General features: G+C 37.5%; 2 protein-coding genes across 3 annotated transcripts in view; one reads left to right on the plus strand and one right to left on the minus strand.

Annotated features, from left to right (window-relative positions):
- On the plus strand, window positions 1-20901 carry PIGF (phosphatidylinositol glycan anchor biosynthesis class F). The gene is made up of 7 exons (XM_084203417.1): window positions 1-29; window positions 213-459; window positions 2098-2189; window positions 3044-3160; window positions 7646-7754; window positions 18672-18805; window positions 20108-20901. Exons 2-6 carry the CDS (start codon window positions 232-234, stop codon window positions 18783-18785), a joined length of 660 nt encoding a protein of 219 aa, XP_084059543.1. The 5' UTR covers window positions 1-29; window positions 213-231; the 3' UTR covers window positions 18786-18805; window positions 20108-20901.
- RHOQ (ras homolog family member Q) overlaps window positions 16917-24042 on the minus strand; it is a 19431-nt gene continuing 12305 nt past the window's right edge. Inside the window, exons 3-5 of one of the 2 annotated variants that reach the window (XM_084203419.1) lie at window positions 20912-21076; window positions 20076-20171; window positions 16917-19383 (exon numbers count right to left, since the gene is read on the minus strand). In XM_084203419.1, coding sequence (XP_084059545.1) covers window positions 19351-19383; window positions 20076-20171; window positions 20912-21076 — 294 coding nt within the window. In that variant the 3' untranslated portion in view covers window positions 16917-19350. Of the gene's footprint in view, window positions 19388-20075; window positions 20172-20911; window positions 21077-24042 lie in introns of both variants that reach the window. The other variant, XM_084203418.1, reaches the window with a different exon arrangement.

Consider the following 24042-nt stretch of genomic DNA (forward strand, 5'->3'; position numbering starts at 1 on the left):
CGCTGCCGGGCGGCGCCGCGCGCTCCGCGGTAAGAGGCGGGAGCGGCGCCCGCGGCCCGCGCGGGGTTTGGTTTTTGAACAAACGCTGTTTCCTGCCCCAAAATCCTCCCCTTCGCCCCCAGCCCGGGCCCAGAGCTCTGCCCTGCGCGTCGCGGCCGGGGAAGATGCTGCCGCGGCGCGTGGGTGACGGGGCGGGACTCGGTGTGTTGCAGGTGCCGCTGCCCGGACGCCATGAGGGAGGCGGAGGTCAGGAGGCTCCTGGCTGCCAACCTGCTCTGCGCTCTGGCCATCGTCCTCGCCGCCGTGGCCCCGGCTTTCTTCCTGGACGGATTCAGCGTCCTGGGAACGCACCTCACGTGGCTGTGTGTTTGTTCTGTTTGTGTTGCTACCCTTAATATAATCTTGCACTTAGTCCTTAAACCAAATCAGTCTCCTAAGAGACGTTCCTTTGCTCACAAGGTAAGATTTTTTGGTTTTAAATTCTTAAGTCGTTACCGGTCAATACAGAGGGGAAGCAAATTCTCTGAATAATCAAATGAGGAAGAAAAAAATTTTTGATGTTGAATTATTCCCATTTTCCATTAGTGAGTTGAGCGTAGCACCTTTTGAAACAAATTTTTCAGTATTTTCATGATGTTAAACTTTCTCTACCTGTAAATAACCTGTTCAGGTGAGTGAGCCTATGCTTTCCCGTTTCTTGTCAGTGCAATATTGTTTGTAGTCCCAAGAATTTGCGTGGTGGCAAAACCTGGCAAAATTAAATGGCACAGAACTCGTTTTGCAGTCCAGGCCTGGCTTATCTTCTTGATAAGTGGATATACCAGGAAAAAATGTCATCATACATTTCTCGTGTGTAGTTGTAAGTTTGTAATAACTTTAAAGGAAAAAAAAAGTCGGAATCTGACACATAAAAGAGATGCTGTGCTACATTTCAACGACTAAAAAAATCATATGGAAAAGTATTAAAATGTCTGCAGTTCCTTGTATGATGAAGTTATGAAATCTGCATACAGAAGAATCTAAAGTTGGGAGAAACTTTTTGTAGTTACAGTTTGCAACAGGGAGCATTAAAGGTATGAGTCCCAATGAAATACTTTGGAACAGAGTGATTTTGGAGCAGCACACGACTTGCCCAGCAGTGGGGGAATACCCCAGAGTTTTGAAGTTGGGTGCATAGTCTTGAACTCCTGACTTGCTGAGCCAGGCAAGATGTAGTGCTCTGAGGTGGTTTTTAAGCATTTAAGTAATCATCCCTGCTAGCATATCTTTGTGTGCAAAGCTCCTGTCCAGTTTTGCTGACTGAGGAGGATGTGAAATGCACAAAACCATGATGGGAAGCAAGTGTTTTAACCATCCGTGATTTGAAAATGAAGCACACTTCATGTTCTAGGTGAGATTTCATCCCAGGAAATAAGTATAGAAAGGAATAAATATAGAAAAATAAGGGTTCAAGGAAAGTTACGGATTTTGCATTGGTGACCTGATCAGAACAGACCTTACCAGAACTGTTTATCCAGTGTTTTTGCTTCTACATGATATAGTGAGTACCCAGAAACTGTTTTTAAGTTCATAGAAAATTATGTGTTTTGCAGACTTATAGAAAGTTATGGGTATTTCTCAAATATATTCAGAATTTAAGATGCCAAGTTCAAAATGTAGTTTTAGTTAATGTAATTTTGATTCTTTATGTAGCAGACTTTATATTGTATGTTTTCTTGCCTTTTTTTTTTTTTCACTTTTTGGGAGAGTTGCCTTTTAACGAATGGATATGACAGTCAGATGTAAAACAGAAGTGTAAAAATGTCCAATAAAATTACTTCTGGTTGTCTTTTAATTTCTGGTTATATTTTTTGTGTGTTTGCCCTGTTTAATGGGATGCACAAAAAAATTGTAGGTGGAGTATGACGTTTTTTAATTACTTATTTAAAGTATTAATATATGGAAAACTGCTTTGAAATATGCCATGCTATTATACTGTGCTGCAGCTGAAATTAAAGAAGTAATCAGAGTACAATGCTCTTAATAAGATATAGACTGTGTGTGTTACTTATGTTCTGTTCTGAAGCATTATTCTGATATTTCATTGCTCTTTTTTAGATATCCAGATTTCTAAAATGCTGTATATACTTTTTCATGTCTTGCATACTGTTTCATGCGATTATTGTTCTTTATGGAGCACCTCTCATAGAGTAAGTCAGAAGACCCTCTCTTTCTCTAAATATTCTAAGGGGCAGCTCTCCTTGCAGATGTTGGTATAAGTACTTGTGTATTTTCTGGTACACTGGAAGTTAAGGGATCAGCTCCTAGCTGGGGGAAGAAAGGTGGCTGTTTCAGCTTTCTCTTAGCTTTGGGTTGGTTTTCTTTGTTTGTTACTTTGCTTGTTCAGTTGGGGTTTTTTTGAAGCCAGCTCTTAAAAGAGACTTCTGTAAATAAAAATTGTAACACAGTTACAAACAACTCAATTTACTTTAATTTTTATGTTAAGCATATAGGCACAAACATTTTTTGGAGCTTCATTTAGTCCTTTTCCCTGTAATATTCTAAACCATACATCTTGCCTATCTTTCATCCTTTTGATATTAGTGTTTTAATTTTCATGAGAGTCTAAAGAAAAAAGTGTGAAGCAACCTGGGTTTTGGGAGATACACTACGTAGCTGATAATAATAGTTTCCTGTAGTTTGGTTTCATGGTTGCTGTCACAACAGGAAAAATAAATGGAATGATGAAGTAAGTATCTAAGCTTACTTCAATTTAGAACTAATGATCAATGTGAAGTACACCTGTGGTTTTTTTTAAATGTTACAGGTCTCAGGCATTTCAAAAAATTACTACATCTCACTCTCGAGATAACAGCAGAACTCTTTCCAGCTTCCTTTACTATTCTACAGAGTAAGAAGAAAATATTTTATATGAGGTTTAAGAAAGCACACATGCTTTTTCACAGGTTGAGTTAGAGGGGCTTTTTTCTTCCTAAATCTTGGAACTTCTAGAGCATTAACAACTACCTCACTTAATTTTGTAATATTCTTTTTCTTTTTGTAGGTTAGTGACTGAGACATTTTTGTTTGCAGTTCTTCTGTCTACATTTACTACTTTACAATGCTTGTGTTTGCTGGGACCAAACATACAGGCATGGATACGGGTATTTAGTAAAAATGGGTAAGTCCTAATCTAAAGTTTCTGATATTTCTCTGAATATAAATGGACAGAATTGGTGTAAAAAATATATAATGGAATTTTTGTAAAGAAAAGAAAACTTCCTGGATGATGGGTGGTTTTTGTATTTGCGACTACAGATATATGGAAGCGTTTCTGACAAAGAAAGATTTATTTGAAGACAGTGATTCAGAACAACAGTTTTTAATTTTTGGTGTTCAGATGCTAGATCGCATTCTATATGTGTTTGAAGGAAGTAAAATTTCCAGCACATATTCTACTGAAGTAAAAACATTGTGCAAGTCTATATGATGGTTGTCAATAAAGGGGAGACCTGACACTGAGCTGTGTGTGAAGGATCTTGCACATGATCCAGTAGTACCTTTGTAAATACAACTTTTAAAGTAGGAATAGGAAGTCAAAGCACGGTTTTAAACTTGAATATAATGTTGAAAATTACACGACTTACTGTGTTCTTAATTATATAATATTAACCCATACTCTTTTTTCAATTTCAAATAAAGCTGTTTTGAGTGTCAGAGTTTTCAAGCATTAATTTTTTCAGGAGTACCTTTAAAGTAAAGCAAGCCTTATAACCGCATTTTCACCTCCAGTGGCAGCCATGGCATCAGCATCTATCAAGAATAATGTATTTTTCAGAAGATTTCCATTTCTTCTGCCTTTTTTCATTCCATAAATAATGGCATGTTGAAAGACTGGCATAGTGAAACATAAAGAGGCTTCACATATGCTTGAGATGCAGTGAGATTTTAATATTCATTCCCTTTTAATAGTTCGTAATGCTGAAGTCTCATCTCAGAAGACAGCAAAAAGTTGTATTACACTGCTGACCTATGGAATTATTTTTGGTTTGCACTCCTATAGAGGAGGAGACTTTAATACTACTTTCAGGTATTAAATTTTGGTATATCTCAGTTCTCACTGAAAATTATCTTGAATCTTTATTCAAGTGATTTACACTGATTTACTTCAGTGGAAGTGTAAATATACTGTAATAAAAGCAAGGAGTCATTTAGTCAAAATAAATCATTGCTGATTCACTTGGTCATCTTTGGAGGTTTTGCATCTGGAAATAACAGCTGAATTGAAGTAATGGATGTTTGACAATATCAGTGCCAGGTAGATTTTGAATGCCTGTTGATGTCTTTCTTTCCTAGTCTAGATCTTAATGGAATTTCAGCACAATCATTGCATGGGAAGCAGTTGTCTTATTTTGACACTTTTGCTGTGAGGATTTGTCAGTACTTCTTACTAGTGAGCCATGTGACATTATGTGAGAAAAATGTTTATTATTAATGATGTTTATTTGTACTTTGAGTGAATATAGAGTACAAAGAAATATTGTGGCAGGTTTCTTTATGAATTGTAGCAAGCCGCTCATTTGAAAATAATCCTGTGTTTTTTCATTTGACCTCTTCCATTGACCCATTGGAACAGCTTAGGTTTGGGCATGAGATGAGTGTAGATGTGATACATTGGAAGGTTGTTTTTAACTTAACTGTATGGAATGAGGTGGGACTAGTTAAATGGAAGAAAAGGATGGTTAGGTGAAATCAACAAAGCTGCTTTCCTTGAAAGCACGGTTTAGGGAATTGAATTGCACTGGAGCAGTAGGCATGTAAGTCCGATTAGGTACATAGCTTAGTATGAAAAAAAAAGTTTGTTTTTAAGTACCTGAGTGCAATTTGGACTTAAGTAACCTTACGCCTATGTGCACATAGAATGTGTGAGGAAAGGTAAGTCTATGTGTTCTACATCACAAACCCTTCCATTCTTAGTTAGCTGTAAATAAGGCCCTTTTCACTAATTCTGCATTTGGGAAGGGGTTGGGCCCACATCAGCATCTCTGGGCTCCTTACTCTGACATCTAGAGTTGTGACTGATGGCACTGATCATATGCTGTCATGTGCTGCTGTGAGTGGTTAATGGGAAGTAAAAGCTACAGAAAGGGTTATCAGCATTCATGGCAGCATGTGGCTGTTATTTAGTGTTTCAGTAACTTAGCTGAAATAGCCTTCTGCATAAAAGTCTTTAAGAAACCAGTTTTCAATTGCCTTTTTTTTTCCTCTCTCCTTTTGGAGACTGTTTATTTCAAATCACTGATCTGAGAAAGTGTGTTGAAATTTCTGGTATAATAGCAATTATAAGGTATTATCAGGGTAGAAAAGAGATTTTATTTGGATATTGCCAAAAAAAATAGTAAAAACCCATGACATTAGGGCTCCTTCCTGTTTTCATTATGCCTATTTTATCACTTTGTTTGTGAACTGCATACTCTTACAGACTTCAAATGTCCCTTGTAATTGTAGGCATCATCACACACCAAGGGCTGCTTAGTGTTTAGTCCTGCTGCAGCCAAGAATTCCAAATTTTATCTATGAAGGAGCTGTCTCAGTAGGTTATTTTGTCAGCTAACCTCTTAATTCAAACATTATTTAAAGTGGAACTGAATGTATTGTGTTATTTAAAGGGGTTAAATAATTACTTTAGGCTTTTAAAGACCTTTCTGCTGCTACTGTTAATTTATTATCTTAAGCATTGCTACTTTTGTCTGCAGGATTATCTTAGTTTAAATGAAAGAAATGTGGAAAATGCAAAGTTTATAAACATTGATGCAGTTGTTAGTCTTATGCAAATGAGGAGTTTATGTGGTGGTTTAAAGAATGCCTTCAAAAATCCCAATAAGTGTGAGTCATGCCAAGAAGAAAAGTGAGTACTTAAGTAATAACTTACTTTAAAAAGTAAGTAATTGCTCCTTTAGGATGATGCTGGAGGACAGGTCAGGTTGTCGTTGGGTAGCCAGTCCCTGCTGCAGAGGGGTTCAATTAGCAGCTGAAGTAGTTGCCAAACTGCCAATGGCTGTTTTTCACTTGGGCACCGTGCCTTGCTAATTCTGTTGTTTTGCATTTGGACTCAGTCTGATCTCTCCATATGGTACAGCAGTCTCTGGTGAATCTGCCACACACTCAAGATGTCTTGTGAGGTATAACTGTACCTCAGTCAGTCCTTGGTGTGTTCTGTTGTCTCTTTCGCTGCTTTAAGGTTGTTGTGAATGTTCTCTTCCTCGTTCTGCCTGACAGCTCTCTGCTCAGTTATTCAGCTTCTGAAAATAATTCAAAAGAATTTCCTATGTGCAGACTCCTAAACACTTTTCCAGTTACATCAGGACTTTTCAATAAAAAGAATCTCAAACTGGTAGGATTGTGAACTAGAGTATTTTAAAGGGGTCGTGTTATTGTAGAAGAAACAGTTCAGCCCAAATGGCAACCTTGCACTGTCAGCACTTATAGTCTGCAAGACCTTTTTTTCTGCAACCATTGAAAAATGTTTGCTTTAAATTTGTGAGCTGTTTGGTCAACAGCAAGTGCAACAGTGTGTACTCAGAAGTAAAGAAATTTTATTCTCTTCAAAACCAAGTGTTTGTGTCATCCAACCTAAACAGCACATGCAAAGTTCAGAGTTTACTGTGCATCTAGTCTTTGAGCCATAAAAATGTTTGGTTTTTTTTTTTTTCCTTTTTTAGCTGAAGCTCGGTGTACATTTATAATCTGAGATGTAGCAAACTTTAAACTCAGATCTCCTACTGTACTGATTTGGAGCAGTGATTCTAGCTTGGTTCTCCTGTCTTGAAACTGTGCCCTACTGCCTTCTGAGCTTCTGTTGTTCATTTCTTGATTGGTACCAAGTACCCAAATGTTCATGGCCTGAGCAAAGCAGAGTGATCAGTTGGTACATTGATGGTACTAAGTGCTCATCTGTAAACAGAAATACAGCTTTTCAAACACTTTTGAAATCAGTAGTGGCAGAAGGGTATAAACTGAGGACTGAAGTAATTTAACATCTCTTAACAATGTGTGCCGTGACTGGTAGTGTAAGAGTTCTTCAGTGTGCAAAAAATTTATCCTGAAGCCAGTGTACTTGAACTTGGATGCACTGCTACCAAAGGGCTCCGATGTGCAGTTACATTTACTTGCAGTGTTTCTTTTCAGTTGATGGAAACTTGTTTTGAAGTATTCTCATAGTGGACTTCTATGTTAAATTTTGAATTGTTGTAGTCATCAAATATGTCTGCACCACAGAGTCCTTTGTGACTGTCCTTGTGCTTTTCTGTACAGTCCCACAGTACTCTTCCATGTCTGCCTCTCCCTGCAATGCACACAGTTAGCGAGATAGATTTATTTGCTCAGTCTAGCAGTGTTTCAAGGTAACATAAATTAGCTTTTGCAGTAAACATCTCAAGGAAAAAAAATTCTGAAGTGTGGTATAAAAAGATTGTAATTATAGCTAAATTATGCAACTTGGATTTTACTTCCAGTTTGTATGTTTTAGGAGAAACCTGCATGCTATTTATCAAATATATGAATTTTTATATCTGTTTGTAGCCTCAAAAATTTGGGGAGAAATCTGCTCTAACTCTCTGCCGTGGTAACTTCTGCTGTTGTTGAAAACTTATAACACTTTTTACAGAGCTATGTCCATATGGGAAAGCAGTCTACAGATTACTTCCGTGTGCAGTATACTTGGAGCTTGGTTTGGAGCATTTCCTATTCCTCTCGACTGGGATCGGCCTTGGCAGGTTAGTATCTACACCCTTACCATAAAGATACAAAATACTAATTTTCTGGAGATGCACGCTACACAAAAATTGCTCTGAAGCTGTTCAGGTATATTGTACTTGGTCATAAGTTGCTCCTACAGAGTTATGCCAAACTTTTAACAACTTATTGGAATCTGTGCTTAGGGTGTAAGGAAGTAAAATGCATTATTTTTACTTCCAGTTTAAATAGGGTTCTTTATTACATGCTTATGAGTGTCTGTTGCATGCAAATTTTATAATGGACTAGAGCTCTAATGATTTGGATAAGAATAAGCTAGACAAGCTGGAGGAGAAATGGGAAATGATGAAGATGGCTTCAAGTTTGTCTTCATTCTAGTAGCTTTTATTGTTCACAGGTAGGAAAGAAATGCCTTCCTGGTGTTTTAGCTCCCCCCTGTCTTCCATAACAGCACTTAACAGAAGGTATTTAAAATGGATTTAGATCGGTTTGTAGAACTGGTATAGCCAAAGCACTGTACTAAACACTTGTGATTTCAAAGGAAGGCAAACATTAGCTTTTTAGTTGAACAAGAAAAAATGTGAAGATGGCATTGCAAGTTCTATCTTTATGAATTCCAATGTTTATGCTAATTTCTTACTATGTTTTTTGGCATGGAGAAGTGATTCAATTAAACATAACTGAAGTCTGCAATTGCCATAAAATGATGGCACTAGTAACAGCTTCTTCCTACATGTGCTCAGTGTTTCATAACTTCGTCTGGTTACCAAACTCATACGCTCTTGGCTGAGTAGTGTCTACCAGGCCTGTTCTTTAGCAGATGGTTTCAGAGGTTTCTTCCAGAAATCAGTGTAACAGGCAGCACACTTTCCTATCACACTGTGATATTGTGGAGATGCTGTGGCTTACAGCTGCACTTAAAATTTGTCTTCTGTAAATAGCTCACAGCCTTTATGCCGTTAGTCTTTCATTGCAGTAGTGTAACTAGACATTAGAGTTTGTATTTCAAAAATAATGGAGAAGTAGGTTAATATTTTAAGCAAAATATTTTCTTCCCTGAAAACACTTGGTTTATTCTTGCAAGATATTTTGCCATCAATCTGACATAGGTATGTGTTGACACTAATTGTTGACAAACATGAATAACCCAAAAATCAAGGGATTCACTGAAATGCAATCTCCTATCTCCTTTCCAAGTCTTTCTTGCTTCCCTGTCCTGCTGAGAGGCAAGCACTTCTTCCTTCCTCAGATTTTGAAGTAGCATGTCTCATCTGGCAGGTTTTGTTCCCAAAATCTCAGACTTTGCTAGTGTGCTGTGTATAAAACCTTCACCTTTTATGCACCAATGATATGAGGAAAACTTAGGTCAGGGGGCTCTGATGAACAAAAGGAAGACACTAACAGCTGAAGACAGATGCTTTAGGCAGAGTTAGTTTTTAGCTTTTGGTCCATTGCCATACGTTCCAATAGTGGGAGACACAAGTTTGATAATGGTCTGAAAACTTTTGCTGTTTGAAAAGTCTTCCAAGTTAATAAAAGACAAACATGGCTGAAAATTTAGCTCTATAATCTACACTTAAACATCTAAAATGACACTATATGACTCCTCAGAACAGTAAAGCATCTGCAGAAACTTCAGATACCCAAACCTGTCGCTGGCTGTTTCTGGCTGTGAATGCTCCCCAGTGCTCCCTCTGTGTCTGCAATTTCCCTTTTCCTTCACCATCTCCACCCTCATTTCTGACATACTCCTGATACCAAAGTTAGCAGGGGAGAGTTTATGACTCAAGTTCTACATCAAAGATCTTTTGCCTAGATCCAGAGCATTTGCTGCTGTTCTTTCCCTTCCCCTCATTTTTCCCATCCTCACTTCTCCATCTTAGACATTATCATTTTAAATAGTGGGATGGGGAAAGAAATTTTTTGTTCCACTTTGAGTCCAACCTGCTTGATCTTTAATGATGTGGGCAGTTCAAGAGCAGCCATAGAGAGTTTGTTTATCAGTCCTGCAGGCTGCCACTCCAACAGTCTGAAAACTGCAGTTTTAAAGGCTAATTTTTTAAGATCTGCTGTATTAGGGGAGAGAAAAAAAGTTCTTGTTAAAATGTAATGTAGTTTTTACAAGTCCAGTTGTTTCAGCAGAGCAACACAGTGAAGCACCAAAATTGTAACAGGTCTTAAAGGCAGAAATCAACCTTTTTAAAATAGCTTGTCCCTTGACAAGCTATCCTGCTCACAACTCTCAGAAGTTTTCAATCACCTATTAATAATCTAATATTTTTGTGAAGGGGATCTCTTAAATATTGGTCACAAAACCATAGAAGTGGGGGCAGTGTCCTGGCCAGGAATTTTCAGTATTTGCCCAGGAAACACTGCTTCCCAGCTTTCCCAGCTCAGACAAGAGATACATTGAGATATAATGTAAATTAGGTTCTGGGGAAACACAACTTCATGCAACAGCTGATGACTTTTGTCTTCCTACTGAACAGTATGGATTCAGCAACCAGGTATTGCATGTAGTAGCTGCATGGCTGTCTCAGAAATCTTCAGAACCAAGAGACATTTCTGTTCTTCAGAAGTTCACTGGGCACTGGCACAAAGCCCCTTTTTTGCAAGAGTATTCCTTTTGCTACCTGATGTCAGATGATTACAGAAACTCATAGTGAATTCTTTCACTGTAACAATGAAAGAGAAGTGCTTTCTGTGTTGTCCTCAACCTCAGACAGGGAAAAGAAGAAGGATCCTCAGAAAAGTCTGCTGTTGTTGCAGATCTGTTTCGTTTGTGAAGATCTTTAGTGCTGATTGCCCCTGAGTGACCTAACCACTTACTGAACATAAAGATACCTGCGCATAATACAGCTGCAGGATTAATAATAATAATAATAATAATAATAATAATAATAATAATAATAATAATAATAATAATAATAATAATAATAATATTTTTAATCTCCCCCAAATACAAGGACTACTAGTGTTTTGCATAGAACTCCATAGAACTTCAGCTGGTATGTTTAAGGGAACACCAACAAATTAAGTCCCAAGCAAGGTCTGAAAGAAATCATGTAGATCTTAATGTGACTTAAAAGTAATCAGAAACCAAATTACTTCTAGACATCTGCATGAGTAAAGTATTAAGCTGTTGTGCTTCTGACATCAGCTGTTTCTCGTATTAGCCTAAAAACAGAGAGCTTGAGGATTACAGTTTTGGATTTACCCTTTTCCTATCCAAAAATGGACTCAAATGGAACAGCTTAGTCTTTGAACTCAGGACCAGCTTCTGAGATAAAAAGAGGTTTCATTAGTGATTGTTTTCCTTTTTGTATTTTAGCCTTTGTGCTGTAAACAATTTTTTTTTTTATCTGTAGTGGAAGTGGTTCTGCTTTAAAGAGAAAATTTGGTTTAACTCTTATTACTTTGGGAAGACTAAAGTAGTATTATTGTTTTAGAGAGCAGTGTTAAGGCCTTTGAGCGTGTTTATTGCAAAATCTGGTTCTGATGTTTCTATTGATTATAGTTAGTATTTGTGGTGTAACAGCGTGCAATGGAAACACAACTGCAGTGCTGTCTGTAACTTCAGACAATTCATTATTGGCAGATTGTCACAGAAAAGGTGAAATTGATACTACAAGAACTGGATGGCTCAGCAATAATTGAGAAATATCACGTGATAAAGCAAACCCATCGGGTTTTGCTGCTGCCCTTGGGCTCAGTTGGTAGCCCTGGAATATCAAAAGTTGTCAAAAACACAAAATATCCAGCTGGTACAGAAATGTGCTGTGAGTTTGGGATGAAAAATGCTATTGATTTAGCTTTTGTTAGAATAATATAATATGAAACAAGCTGCACAGAAAAAGCCACTGTGTCTTAAATTGGCATATTTTTCCACTTAATTGGGATTTAGCATTTAATTAAATCTGGTGTCTACACTTTAAACTGTAGATAGTCTAAGAGTGTCTGCAGTCAACTTTTCAATTGAAAAATCATTCACAAATGGGAGAATGTAAAGCTGCTTCTGTGAAGTCTGGTTTGTTGATAGAAAGGTCTTCAAATGGAAATGGTCTGTAGTCACTCACCTAAAACAAACAAGAGGTTGGAGGGAGTACTGAGAATGCTGGAATCCCAGCAGAGTATTAAATAAAGCTATCTGCACTGTTCTGTAAGATACTTGGCTGAATTGCCATGCTCATACCTACCACAGTTCTTCTGCTTTGTGTCCTTCAAAGAAAAAGCAACATTGGTTTCATTTTTTGCTACTGTTTCCCTGCCCTTGGCAGTCTGTTTTGAGTCTATCATATTTTCCTGCAAACTTAATAGAAGAACTGAAAAATTACCTGGTAGGAATTGCTTTACATTGTGGTTGAGATATATCAGTAGAAGTTGAGAAATCTTTTGTACTATTATCTGGATCTTACCTGGTCAGAAAATCAGATGTCAGCATCCTTTGTGTCTTTAACGAGAATTTGTTTTTACTTCAAAGTACTTCAGGTTTCGGTGGCGTAAACCTGATGATGAATTTCATAACAAGAATTCCAACTAATGTATTAATGAACTAAGCCCAAATGCTACTTCATCCTTATTTACAAATCAAAGGAAACATATTGCTTCTTTATACATACATCTTGTGACATGCAACAAAACTGAGATAAATACAGATGTCTCAGAAAATCTTCACTTTATTTTCCATGTTTATGTTTGAAAAATATTGCATACAGGGGATATTCAGATTAGTGTGCCTCTCTACCCTTAAAAATAATATTAATTGCATTTTTCTAAGCATACAACAACTTCTATGCTAAGTAAATATTTCTTAACAGGGACAGAATATTGTTTCAGAAATAAACTAACATTAATTTTTTTGAATTATGTTTGGGAATGGAGATGAAAAATATATAAGGTATTTCTGTTAGAAGTATAAAATATATTGCTGAAAGTCAGTTTGTGTCCTATGATTTGAGTTTCTTTTCATTATTCTGTTGCTTTTTTAAAAGCAACTTTTAAGCATGCCAAGTGTGTTACTCCTGTGCTAGCTTAAGAAAAATTTTGTAACTACACAAAACAGTTGGTTGGGGGGCCCAGTCTGTTGTTATTCCTGTTGTAGGTCTAGAATTCAGCCTATCTCAGACAAAGGTAAATTGCCTTACAGGAATGCAGGCTAGGTGCTACAGTAGTTACATTTCTTAGTAGTTACATTTCTGTATTAAAAACAAAACAACAAATTTTCCAGGACTGGTTCTGCCAGGCATGTTTCAGTTAGACTGGTAAACTAATTTTGCCAGTGTTTTGAGATTCTTATCTTATTTTTCAGCAATTTTTAAAACAGTTTGCAACACTTAATTGTGATGATTTAAATAAGGCTGTTCTGGACAATTTAGAGTTGTACATCCATCTCAGATGCCTCTAGGCTGCTGAAGCACAATGGGTATGTAAGGGTTACAGTTAGCTAGGACAGTTCTACAAAGAAATAGAAAATAACTTCCTTTCTTACTGTTGCTTAGTTTTTCCAGATTGCCTGTTTCAAGTTGATGGTGTGCTTTTAATAACTACTTGTGATCAGGATCCTGGCTTCTTGTGTCACTGAGAAAAGTGGAACCTTAAAACACACCACCACTGAAACAGAAAGGGATGATGTAGGAGTTACTAGGCACATCCTTTCTCTACTCAGGTTGAGGAAACTAGTTGCAGAACAATATGGTATAGTTAAAGACCACAACTTTATCAGCACACTTTATATATGGTGGAACTATTATTTCCGACACAGCATTTGCCACTGACAACAACTGGATTTAGCTCACTGGGGAATTGCTGGGTTTATTGCATGTTTTGATAATAGACTTTTAAATCATGTCTCTGTGTTTGTTTTGTGCATGCCCTCCCATACATCTGGGGTTTTTTGGTAGCATAATTTTGATCTGTAGTACCTGTTGCTAGTGGTAAAAAGTGACTTTGAAACAATATTCTGCTTACAGTGTTATCATTGGCTTGCTATATTCCTACTTCATAGTGGATACTGCAAGCATAAAAGGTAGTGTTGATATAGCTCACCTGAATTGACTGACTGCCATGTAATTTAGCCAATATGACTGTAAATATTAGCCTTAGATACCTCTCAGACATTTGTAGCCTGAAAAGTAATCCAGAGAATCTAGGGTACAGTTCTTGGTGCTTACTCAAGTAAGCTGAAATGGGACTATAAGCTTTCATTCTACTTTGGTTCTTCTTAACACAGCTCAGAGAGTTTCCTTCTTGTATTCCTTTTTGGATCTACTACCTACTGTGAACGTTTTGTTATAAGAGAAGTCGCTTAATACGAGAAGAAGGGATAATACACAGTCAGAGTTGTTTTAAACAGAGGTAGAAACTTGTTCCACTTCAGTGTGGTTATCATTGTTTATTTAATAATGTGTTTTCTCAATGTAAACCTTAATGGTGAGATCAAAGGCTGTTATGCTTGCTATAACTTTAGAACACAAATCCATGAAATTGACTTCTAGTTACAAATGCCAGCCTGAAAAAAGCCTCACACTTTCTTCTTGGTGTGTGCTTGTCAACACACACATTCTGTACAATGTGATAAGACACTTGTAGTTAACATGTGCATGCAACCAAAATAGATTAAAGGCATGTAGTGAAGTTTTTAAGACAGTACAGACTAAACAATCAGGAATTTAAGGCATGATAGAAACAGGGAGGGAAAATAATTGTGCTCATTTATTCAGTTTTAAAATGAAACAAAAATTATTACATAGCCTTCTAATTGACAGTCAGAAATTAGTCTTTTGAAACAGTAAGCATACAAAAAATCGTGTTTAGGAATATGAGAAAAACACTCTAAAGTTTACTGAAAAGTAAGTACAGTAGATTGCCCCACTGTATTTGCATTTGTATAATGAAAGTTCCAGCAGGCAGCTGCTTACTTCATAATATCTTTAAAAACTTTGTGTTGCTCCTCTGGTCTATAAGAATCTGGCCCTTATGTCCTTATCATTGTCTATGTAATTCCCTTTCATGGGATGCAAGACTCGTAATAGATGACAAAACTGTCATGCAGTCAGAATTCTGGTTTAGCTAGCTACATGCACAGTCCAGCAGAGCTAGGTACCTTGCTGGGATCCTGCAACATGCTCTGCTTTCCATGCAATATGCTAAGCATTCTCACATCATAGAATCTTAGGTGATGTAAAGAGCGCTGAGGAAAACTAGCTCATTTGTGTCCTGAAAGGTTGGCAATTCCTATTTTGAGTCATTATTCTTAAAATGAGTTCTAATACATACTAAAAACCTTGCAGTTCTGCAGTGTCTATTAAGCTAGCCTAAAGAAATTCCTGTGAAGTCCTAACACTGCTGCCAGATGAAAAGGCAAAGCGAAATTTTAAATGAATAGCAGAAGTCAGAATTACTTTGCATTAAACACTGCCTCATGCTCTGTCCATTAAAATGCATCTTTTGTTCTTGATAAGATTTGTTTTTGCCAAGCTGCTGTTCAGGTTCCTAGTAATCATCTACAGGTTGTTAAAATTGCCCTTTTCATCATGCATTTGATATGTAAACTGATTCTTCTTGTGTTAGGCTGTGAGAATGGTAGCTGATGCTTCCCAGCTGCTGAGACAAATAAGGCATTTCATGACAGTTTCATGGAAAATGTTCTGTTCAATCTCCTGCACTCCCCACACTTTTCTCTCCTCATCAGCCTTTTTTCCCCTCAACAAAAGTGCAGCTAGGCCATGTGGCCTAACATCTTATTCCCCTGCTGCTGACCCAGCCCAGACATGACATCAGTACTGGGGCAGGATATGTCAGCTTCCCCAAGGCAGAAGGGACCATGGTGTAAGAGGAACTGAGCTGAAAAGTTCTCAGGGAATGAGAGGGGTGTATTACAAGTTGCATATTTTAAGCAAGCAGAATGGAATCTCTTGAAACACGCAGACAGATATTTGCTGCTTAGATTTTTATCACTTACAGGCAGTTCATACCAAGTCAAGGACTTAAACCAAGCTTGAGATAATATGAAAGAGGGCGCAAAGGCAGGCCAATTGAGTAAGTCAAAGTCATTTAAAAAGGTCCAGAAGAAAGTGATTGGGTCTCAGAAAAATGAGGCCAGCAGCTAATACAAAATAAAGCAACCCACTTCCACAGAAAGAAGCAACCCATTTTCGTAGACAGTCAAAAGCATGTGAAAGTGGTGTTATTTTAGTGCAGCTGCTGTGCTTAAGAACCATATCTTAATCTGTCTTTGATAACTTGCTGCTTTAGATATACCCATGGGTGCCTCAGGCTGTATGTAGACTAAAAGCCATCAGTCAAGAATAAAAGGTGCAAAACTGGTATTATTACCTGTTTGTAAGGGAATTTTGCCCAGTCTTGAGGGTTAGAGAAAATGGCGGAAGGACAGCAACGCTCTTAAGTCCAGGCTTTTAACTGCTGTGCTTAGGGAGTTTTCAAAAGGCATATCAAACTGCCCTCAGAACTACTTTGGGCTTTCCAAGCAGCACAGAAAGAATAAGTGCCTGGCCTAGTACCCCTCTGTTCCATGCCACTAGAAGGGATGAGGTGGTGTCTCTGTCTTATTCCTAGATGGGGAGATGGCATGTTTTATGTTTTCTTCCCTTTGTTCCCTATCTTTTCCACCTGCTATTTGTGAGTGTTCAGAGGTCAGAGATTCAAGTGTTAAGAGAGAGAGCCTGAAACTTTTGTAAGGTAATAACACTGACTTTTAAAAACCAAAGCAAAAAATGAATGTTTTAGAAGACAGAAGCAAAATTAATATTAAAAGTTACACAGCTATTGAAAAAACATGTCCCAAGTTGCAGTTCAGTCAGGTGAAAGAGGCTACAACAACCATCAGATATCTTTTTAATCGTACCAATAATCACCCACTATACACAAAATAGCACAATATACAGGGTCATTGGGTCATCAGGGATATCCGCTCTCTAGTTAGGGGAATATGATCAATTCAAAGTCCATCATCTACCTATAGTTCTGGAAAGCAAATAGGCAACTACAAATTCACCTAATGTAGGTAAAAATTTAATGAAGGATTGATCATTGATCACTCAGCAAATCTGATGTAAAAGCACCACCGAGTTAAGAAGCCTTTGTCCATAGTTTTGTGGATATTGGAGTGGTATTTGACTTCACCAGTGGATAAAAAAGTATGACTTGTGTTCCATCTGAACATGACTGAGTGAGCAGAAGGTTTTTTATTGTTTTGTCCTTTTGACAAGTGTAATATGCAAAATGCTAGAAATAATTACATTTTGTTTAAAAGTTGAAAAGATCCACCTGAAGTGTAAGTTTAGCCAAGGCCACAAACTTATGTGAGTTTCAGATGCATGTAGTACTTACCATGCCAAAGCCTCTCAAGGCTTTTTATAGATGATCTACTATACACAGTAAATGAATGAAAACAAGCAAATCTTTGGCTTGAGAGGCAACTGCTGAAATACTCAGCAACAAAAGCAGCAGAGACAGAACGTATGAAAGTGAAAGAATGAAACAAGGTCAATAAAGAGTACCTAAGGCACCTTGTTTAATAATCATCTTTGCTACACTCCTTAAGACCTCCAAATAACATATAAAGCTGTAAATGCTAAGGAATGTGAAGATGAAACAACTGAGGAGATTGAAGATGAAAGAGCAGAGGACAAAATACATTGCTCTTATTCGTAGTTAAAATTCCCATGATCAAAGGACGTGAATAAATATATTCTTTTAAGTGATAATGAAGTAAAGAGAAGAATCAGAGCTAGGAAAATGAATGAAGGGAGGAACCAGTACCATTAAGAGTAAGTTCATTTGATATTCATGAATTGCAAGTCAAAGTGAAGTATAAAAGAAGGCTGGATATTGGGATATTTCCTCTATTGTCTAGTGCATTTCTCAGTCTCAAATACTATGGGAAGGGGGGAAATATCCCCCTTAATTTAAAAAACAAAAGAATAGGAGAGTCCAGCCAGTCCGTATTTGCTTTAGGAATATGTACTGTAGAGCAGGAACTGCAAACCTGTCCTTGGGAAAAAAAAATAAATTTAGAGAGGCCTGGGAATTCTTTTTATTCTAAAATAAATTAATTAATTACCGCCTTAGTTGAGACTTTGATCAAATGCAGTATGTAGTGGACTGGTACTATTAGCTACATCTGATGACAAACTGGTTAAGTCTTGGTTTGGCCATTCCTCTCTGCAAATCAATACCAACTAAAAAAAAAGAGTAGGAAAGAATTCTATTACTACTCTGGCTCAGTACAAGATGGTTTGTTAAAGTGAGTCAGATCTATTGAGTTGGCTTCCTTTTCTTATAGTTGAAAATAGAGCATATAATTAAAGCTCTGTTTGACATAACTGGCTTACTACAAGTTTGATGATCTGGGTACAAGATGTTCAGTCAGCTTCCAAATTTGTGTTCCCTCCCTACTGCTAGCCAGAGGGAAGTTTATCCTTTCACATACCTTTCAAGAAAAAAAGCCAACAAACCTCTATCTATCTCAGTCTCTGGCCTTATTTGAATACTAATTCCTCTATACACACCTGAAAGTTTCAAAACACCATGAGAGATTGAAAGGAGAAGTTGCTGAGAAATCTGTAGGTGTCCAAATGTGTACAGCAGAGTAGGAAGTCAGGTCAGCTGAATGCTTCCGGGGATATAAGATACTTCTAAGGGGTGTTTTTTTCCACATAGTTTTTGGACTATCAAACTAAATTCTGCAATAGCCAGAAGCCTGCTTACATTTTAATGCATATTAATTAAAAACTGTACAACAGCATTTAGTGTTCATGAAGATGATTGTTACGCTTTTGGCATTTTTAGGAAAGCACATCAAGCTTTAAAGTAGAATAAGACTACTGTCTTTCAGTATCTAGACTTTGTGCTCATGAAGTACAAAAACCACAGATATTTTCCTCATTGTCTGCTTTTGCCTTGCGTTCTCCCCTCAGGTATGGCCCATTTCCTGTTCCCTCGGAGCTACCTTTGGCTATATGGCTGGTCTGATTATTGCACCTCTGTGGATACACTGGAACCGGAAGCAGCTTACATACAAAAGCAGATAACTGGAGCAAAAAGAGACAAGGTATTTCTTTGTGCAGATTCCATACAGACTGTGCAAAAGTTGGGGTTTTTTAATATATATATATATATATATATATAGTCAAAGCAGAAGACTGTCCAAATTCAGTTAGAGTATTTCAGGCCAAGCATCTCCACTCAGTAAAATCACATAGATGCCATTTCAGCATGGTGCAGTTTTTGCTTCCTCTAGACTGTGTAACCCTGAGAGATTGTACCTTCCAGTCTGAATAAAATATTTGTAACAGATGTGGTGGCTTCTTATTACAAGTTCATTGAGTTTGATTTTATTCCTCTGGATTTCACTGGTTGTAGAAGGCAGAAACGTAGGTTTAACTTTCAAACCTGGAACAAATTCACTATGTACTTAATGCATTGTATTTAAAATCAGTAGAATTTCACAGTAAGCCTGGCCATTGTCAAATGTCTCTCACGTGATCAAACAGCAGTTTATGCATCTTGAGCCTATTCTCTTCTTCACTGTGTGTTTCTTTGGAGTTAGAATGGCTATAATAGCTTCATCAAAAACAGTCTTCAGTCCTTTCTGTGTTAAAGCTGAACACTCCACGTAACAGTAGGCTCCTATCTGTCAAGAAAATAAGTTAATTCAGTAGCAGTATGTCTCAGCTGTTCAGTTTCATTTGGGCATTTCTGCTTCCCCCCCATAGCAACATTACAATATTTGGCTGCAATCTAAAAAAAGTTATCTGAATGTGCACCCCCTGTAGGAGAAAATTATATTTGTCTTCTGTCCAAAGATCTGGAAGGTATTTAAGTTGTTTGGTTTCTTTAGATTGGCAGTGGAGACCTAAGATATGGTTGATAATTAAAGAGCAAAAAATAATTACTCTTTTTTGTTTCAAAAATAAAGGCTCTGTAAGTGTCCTGATAAGCATTATCCACACAGTAGTTACAGTGGTAATATCACATTCTCAAATAATGTCTAAAAGATGCAGCCAACATGTTGCTTGAGCAGGAGAGGCCTCAGCTTCCAGCCTCAGCCAGTCTGTGGATTTTAATTATCTTTGAGTAATATTTATATAGCTTTTACAAGTGTCTACACTGAAAATTAGAACTATTGCTGACAAGAAAGCGTAATTACATGGGTCTACTTATTAATGTAAGTAAGTGTTGTTAACTGGTAAGCAAGATTTCATATGTGGACTGCTAAAAAATATGCAAATAGTGGTAAAGGAAGACAAATTCAAGTAGAAATAGGGGTGTTTTGTTGTTGTTCTGTGTTATTTGGTTTCATTTAGAAGTATCCAGTTTACCTCTTTTGCTAACTTCTGTCCTTGCTCCACAGATACGGGCTTCTCTTTCATATCATTCAGTCTTGACAGAGTTTTTGGGTCATCACGGAGATCAATCTAGCAAGAAAGATTGAAGTCATGCTGGAATACTTTCTCTAAACAAAAGTCAGCAGGCAATATGATAATCATTTTTAAAAGGAGAATCATTCAATGGAATATTATCTCTATAAAAACGGAGTCATGTCATGATTCAGATCATGGACCTTTCCTGATTCAAGAGCCCTCAATTTAAGTTGTGAACCTTTAATCTAGAAGGAAGCAACAGTTATTCTGTAATTCAGCACTTCAATTAGATGTGATCATCTTAGAATACCAAATGCAGTGGCAGAAAGATTAACCCATAGGTAACACCAGCATGTGGGTCACTTCATAAATGAAGCCCAGTCCACTGCCCACAAGAAGCAAGAGGAAATTGTCTCATGTCTCCCCTTTTCCTTTGCTTCAGCAAATATTGCATGTGACTAATAGTTGTAAACCCAAGTAATTCCAGTAACATGGGCATGAGCAGACAATTTTATTCAATAAGTCCTGTGACTTTTTAGAAAGTCACGTGGGAGACATGCAGCCCATCTTGCCATCATGTTTACAATGGACGTTTTGGTTTTTTAACCAAATGGAGATAGCTCACTGGAGAGCAACACCTATCTGTGTTTTTCTGCCCCCTGTAAGAGTTGTTCCTCCAAAGGCAGAACAAGGTGCTGCTCAGGTCCTGTTGGGCCTCAACTTCCAGCCCAGAGAAAAGGCGCCATACAATGACCCTAATTGTTTAAATAAAAGTAGAACAGAACCAAATATACCTGTGTTCCTACTAGTAAAAAGGGAACATTAGGTGCATATTCCTTCAACTCCGGTACCCACTCTTCCTTCACGTTTTGAAATGAAGCAGGGTTTACCACTGAGAAGCAGATAAGGAAGACATCGGTCATAGGGTAAGATAAAGGTCTCAGACGATCATAGTCTTCCTAAGGAAGAAAAATTCTGTTATCTGCAATATTAAATTGTTGCTTGTATTTTAACAGTTATATTCAAAAACTGTATCTGTATTTCATGAAAGTTGTTGAGGCAAACTTTCTGAATGTTTAAAACTATTCCAAGTTAGTTGGTGTCACTGTTAGAGCAAAATTTACATAAGATAACTATATGTGAATATAAATATTTTGAAAAATGTGTTAATACTGATAGAAACTTACTTCTCTATGAGAATATACAGAAGATTACCATTCAAAAAGTTTTCACTTCAGGAAAAAAACCAAAAGGCTTATTGTTCAAACATACTTGCAGATCCAAGACTAGTATTTGTAAAGAAATTAGCAGGTGTGGCTACTGTAGAATCATCCAGGTTATACAAAGCTAGACTAGATTAAGGCTGTTTGATGCACTTGAATGTTCTATTTTGGTTCATACACAGAGGTGATATTTAAAGCCCTCCATAGAATTTTGTTTCTTAGAAACCTTACAGTTCTGTTCCTAGTGTTCAGGGTAGTAGGAAGGATCAGAAGACCTCTTTTGTCTAGACTGTGCTTTCTACAAGCAAGCCCAGCAAAGGATCAGATGGAACAGAAATTCAGAATCAAGAACACTATGGAATATTAATGCTTTTGTTTATTTGTTTGTTGGGAGTGTGGGAGAGGAGTTAGTGTGAAAAAATTATTTAGGATATTTAGAGCCCCAGCATTTAAAGTCAGAAGTCCTAATGCCAGGGTACACAATACTGTGGCAGGACAAGTACCTAGGAGCATTGCGCCTCTTGTAAATCAGTTCTCTCTGGGGAGAGGGAGAAAATGGACTTTTGCCCCATGTTTTAGCTAACAGCCAGAGGGAGCATGCCCCAGCTTCTCTCTGCAAGGCTTCCTTTGGTCTATGGTAATGCCTTACCATTCCTACTATAGAATGTTGATGGTTTTTGCAACATAGATAACTAAAACTGAGGCCCGGCATTGCAGAGACACTAACAAGTGCTGGATTTATACCTTCCACAGTAAACACCAGTTTATTAGGGCTGCTGCAGCAGTTTCCCTCTTTCCCATGTAAACTCCCCATCTTAATTAAATCTCACAAATATTGCAATGATTCACTCATTAAACATAGAGACAGAAATGTAATTCAAGTCCATGTTTGAAATGAGACAGAAAATTAAATTGTTGTTTCCTTGGGAACAGCCACATTACCAGATTATTTACCTATAGTCACACCCTCAGAAACATCCTTCATTGATTTGTTAGATTTTAAACATGGTCACTAGAATTTCAGAAAAACTGTAAGAACATCCTCAGAACGGTTTCATTTGGTTCATTTTTCCATTTGGAAGTCAACAGCTATGGGAAGAGAGCTGTTATTCTCATGAACTGGAGGAAAGACAAGCACAGGCAGAAATTCTGCAGTAGCAAGGAGGTTTCCTTGTCATACTCTTGTGCCATTTTGAGTATCCACTCTAGTTTTGTAAACAGGCTTGTCAATTAGCTGGAACATGCTTAATTGTTGACCCGGCTTCCCAATTTCCCAACCACAGTAACTGACACCACTTTGAAGCTACGACATTTGACAGGCCTTTTCCCTGCCAGTGTCAGACTCTTGCCTTGATTCAGAAGAAAGAAACAGTAACCATGTCTCTTCCAAATCTGTAGACATTCATCATAGAAAGCAGAAATAACTTCAAAACACCAACACAGGAAGTTGAAACTCTTAACATTCAGTTAGGTTTTTTAGGCATGTATTTTACATTTCACTTCTACTACTGAATATAGCTAGATCCTGTTCAGGGTTGCACTCTGTTTTCTGGAGTGGAGATTAAAATCCTAAAAGAAGCTTCTCAACTACCAATTACTCTGTTCCCTGGAGTACAAAATCTGCGTGAAAGAACACACAGCAGACCCATCAGTTGCTCTGAAATTCAGCTCTAAATCATATGTGGGGTATTAGTGAATAAGTTGTATTTTTTAAAAATCTAGTTAAAAGCTGTAATTTGTTCCTACCACCAAAGAGCTGCCATCCCTATACTCTGCATTTTCTAAAAATCTCCTGTCTGGATTAGGATAACTAGAATACTGCCTACACTAAATGCAGGAATGGAGAAAGCATTTCATTGTCACCAGAAATTAGTGTTAGTCCATTAACCTTAAAATAGCTCTTTAGTTAATCCATTTCAAATTACAGACAGACCTTTTATTCATAGTAAATATTAATAATTTTCTTAAAGCCAGTCTCAGGTCTGAACTCCTTTCCTGCTCCTGCATTTGTTTGTGTGCCTTTTGATTTATACCCTGTTCTACTTGCACTGGGCCAGCTGTGGGCAAGTGTAATTAAGAGGTAAACAGAAGGCAAGTACAATGTGATTGGATACATCATGTACCACAGCCAAAGATGTGTGTGCTATTTGCTGCAGTGGCTTCACTGCATTTAAACTTCCTTAAATTATCCGAGAATTTGGCTATACCCACCAGCCCTGCTGCTTGAAACCTGACAGTGCTCTCAAGCTCTCCTTTAAACCTTGTCTGTGCTCTGAACATCAGGTGTGCATTGATACTAATAGTGGCAGTCAAAGCCTCCCACCACATGATTGGACTGGTCCTGAGTCTTCCTGGGAGAAACTCTGCTTAAATTTTGCCAGCATCTAGTAGGCCATCTGGACTTAAAGACTTCTTCTGCCTCCCAACAGCCCCTCAGAAACAGCAATAAAACCTGTAAACTTTCTCTGATGTATTGGGCCAGCATAACTGCTGCAATTGGTAGAAGAATCTGAAATACCAAATTAATTTAGACTGAATGTTAGAGAAGCCTGGAATAATCTTCTTGCTTCAACTATAATGTATTTCCTGAATCTCGTATAAGGGAAATAAATGTGGTTTATTCTAAAATTAAATGCAACAGCAAAATTGATTATACTAGCCAGTCAACATAAATTCCAATTTGAGTGCATGTACATACCACA

Source organism: Fringilla coelebs (genome assembly GCF_963513975.1).
Source record: "Fringilla coelebs genome assembly, chromosome: 3".
Lineage (NCBI taxonomy): Eukaryota > Metazoa > Chordata > Aves > Passeriformes > Fringillidae > Fringilla > Fringilla coelebs.

Excerpts from the sequence above, each read along its gene's own strand:
- PIGF (XM_084203417.1), top strand. The coding sequence starts at position 232 with ATGAGGGAGGCGGAGGTCAGGAGGCTCCTGGCTGCCAACCTGCTCTGC. Across the intron at positions 460-2,097 it reads GACGTTCCTTTGCTCACAAG|ATATCCAGATTTCTAAAATG; the intron begins GTAAGATTTTTT and ends GCTCTTTTTTAG. Across the intron at positions 7,755-18,671 it reads ACTGGGATCGGCCTTGGCAG|GTATGGCCCATTTCCTGTTC; the intron begins GTTAGTATCTAC and ends TTCTCCCCTCAG.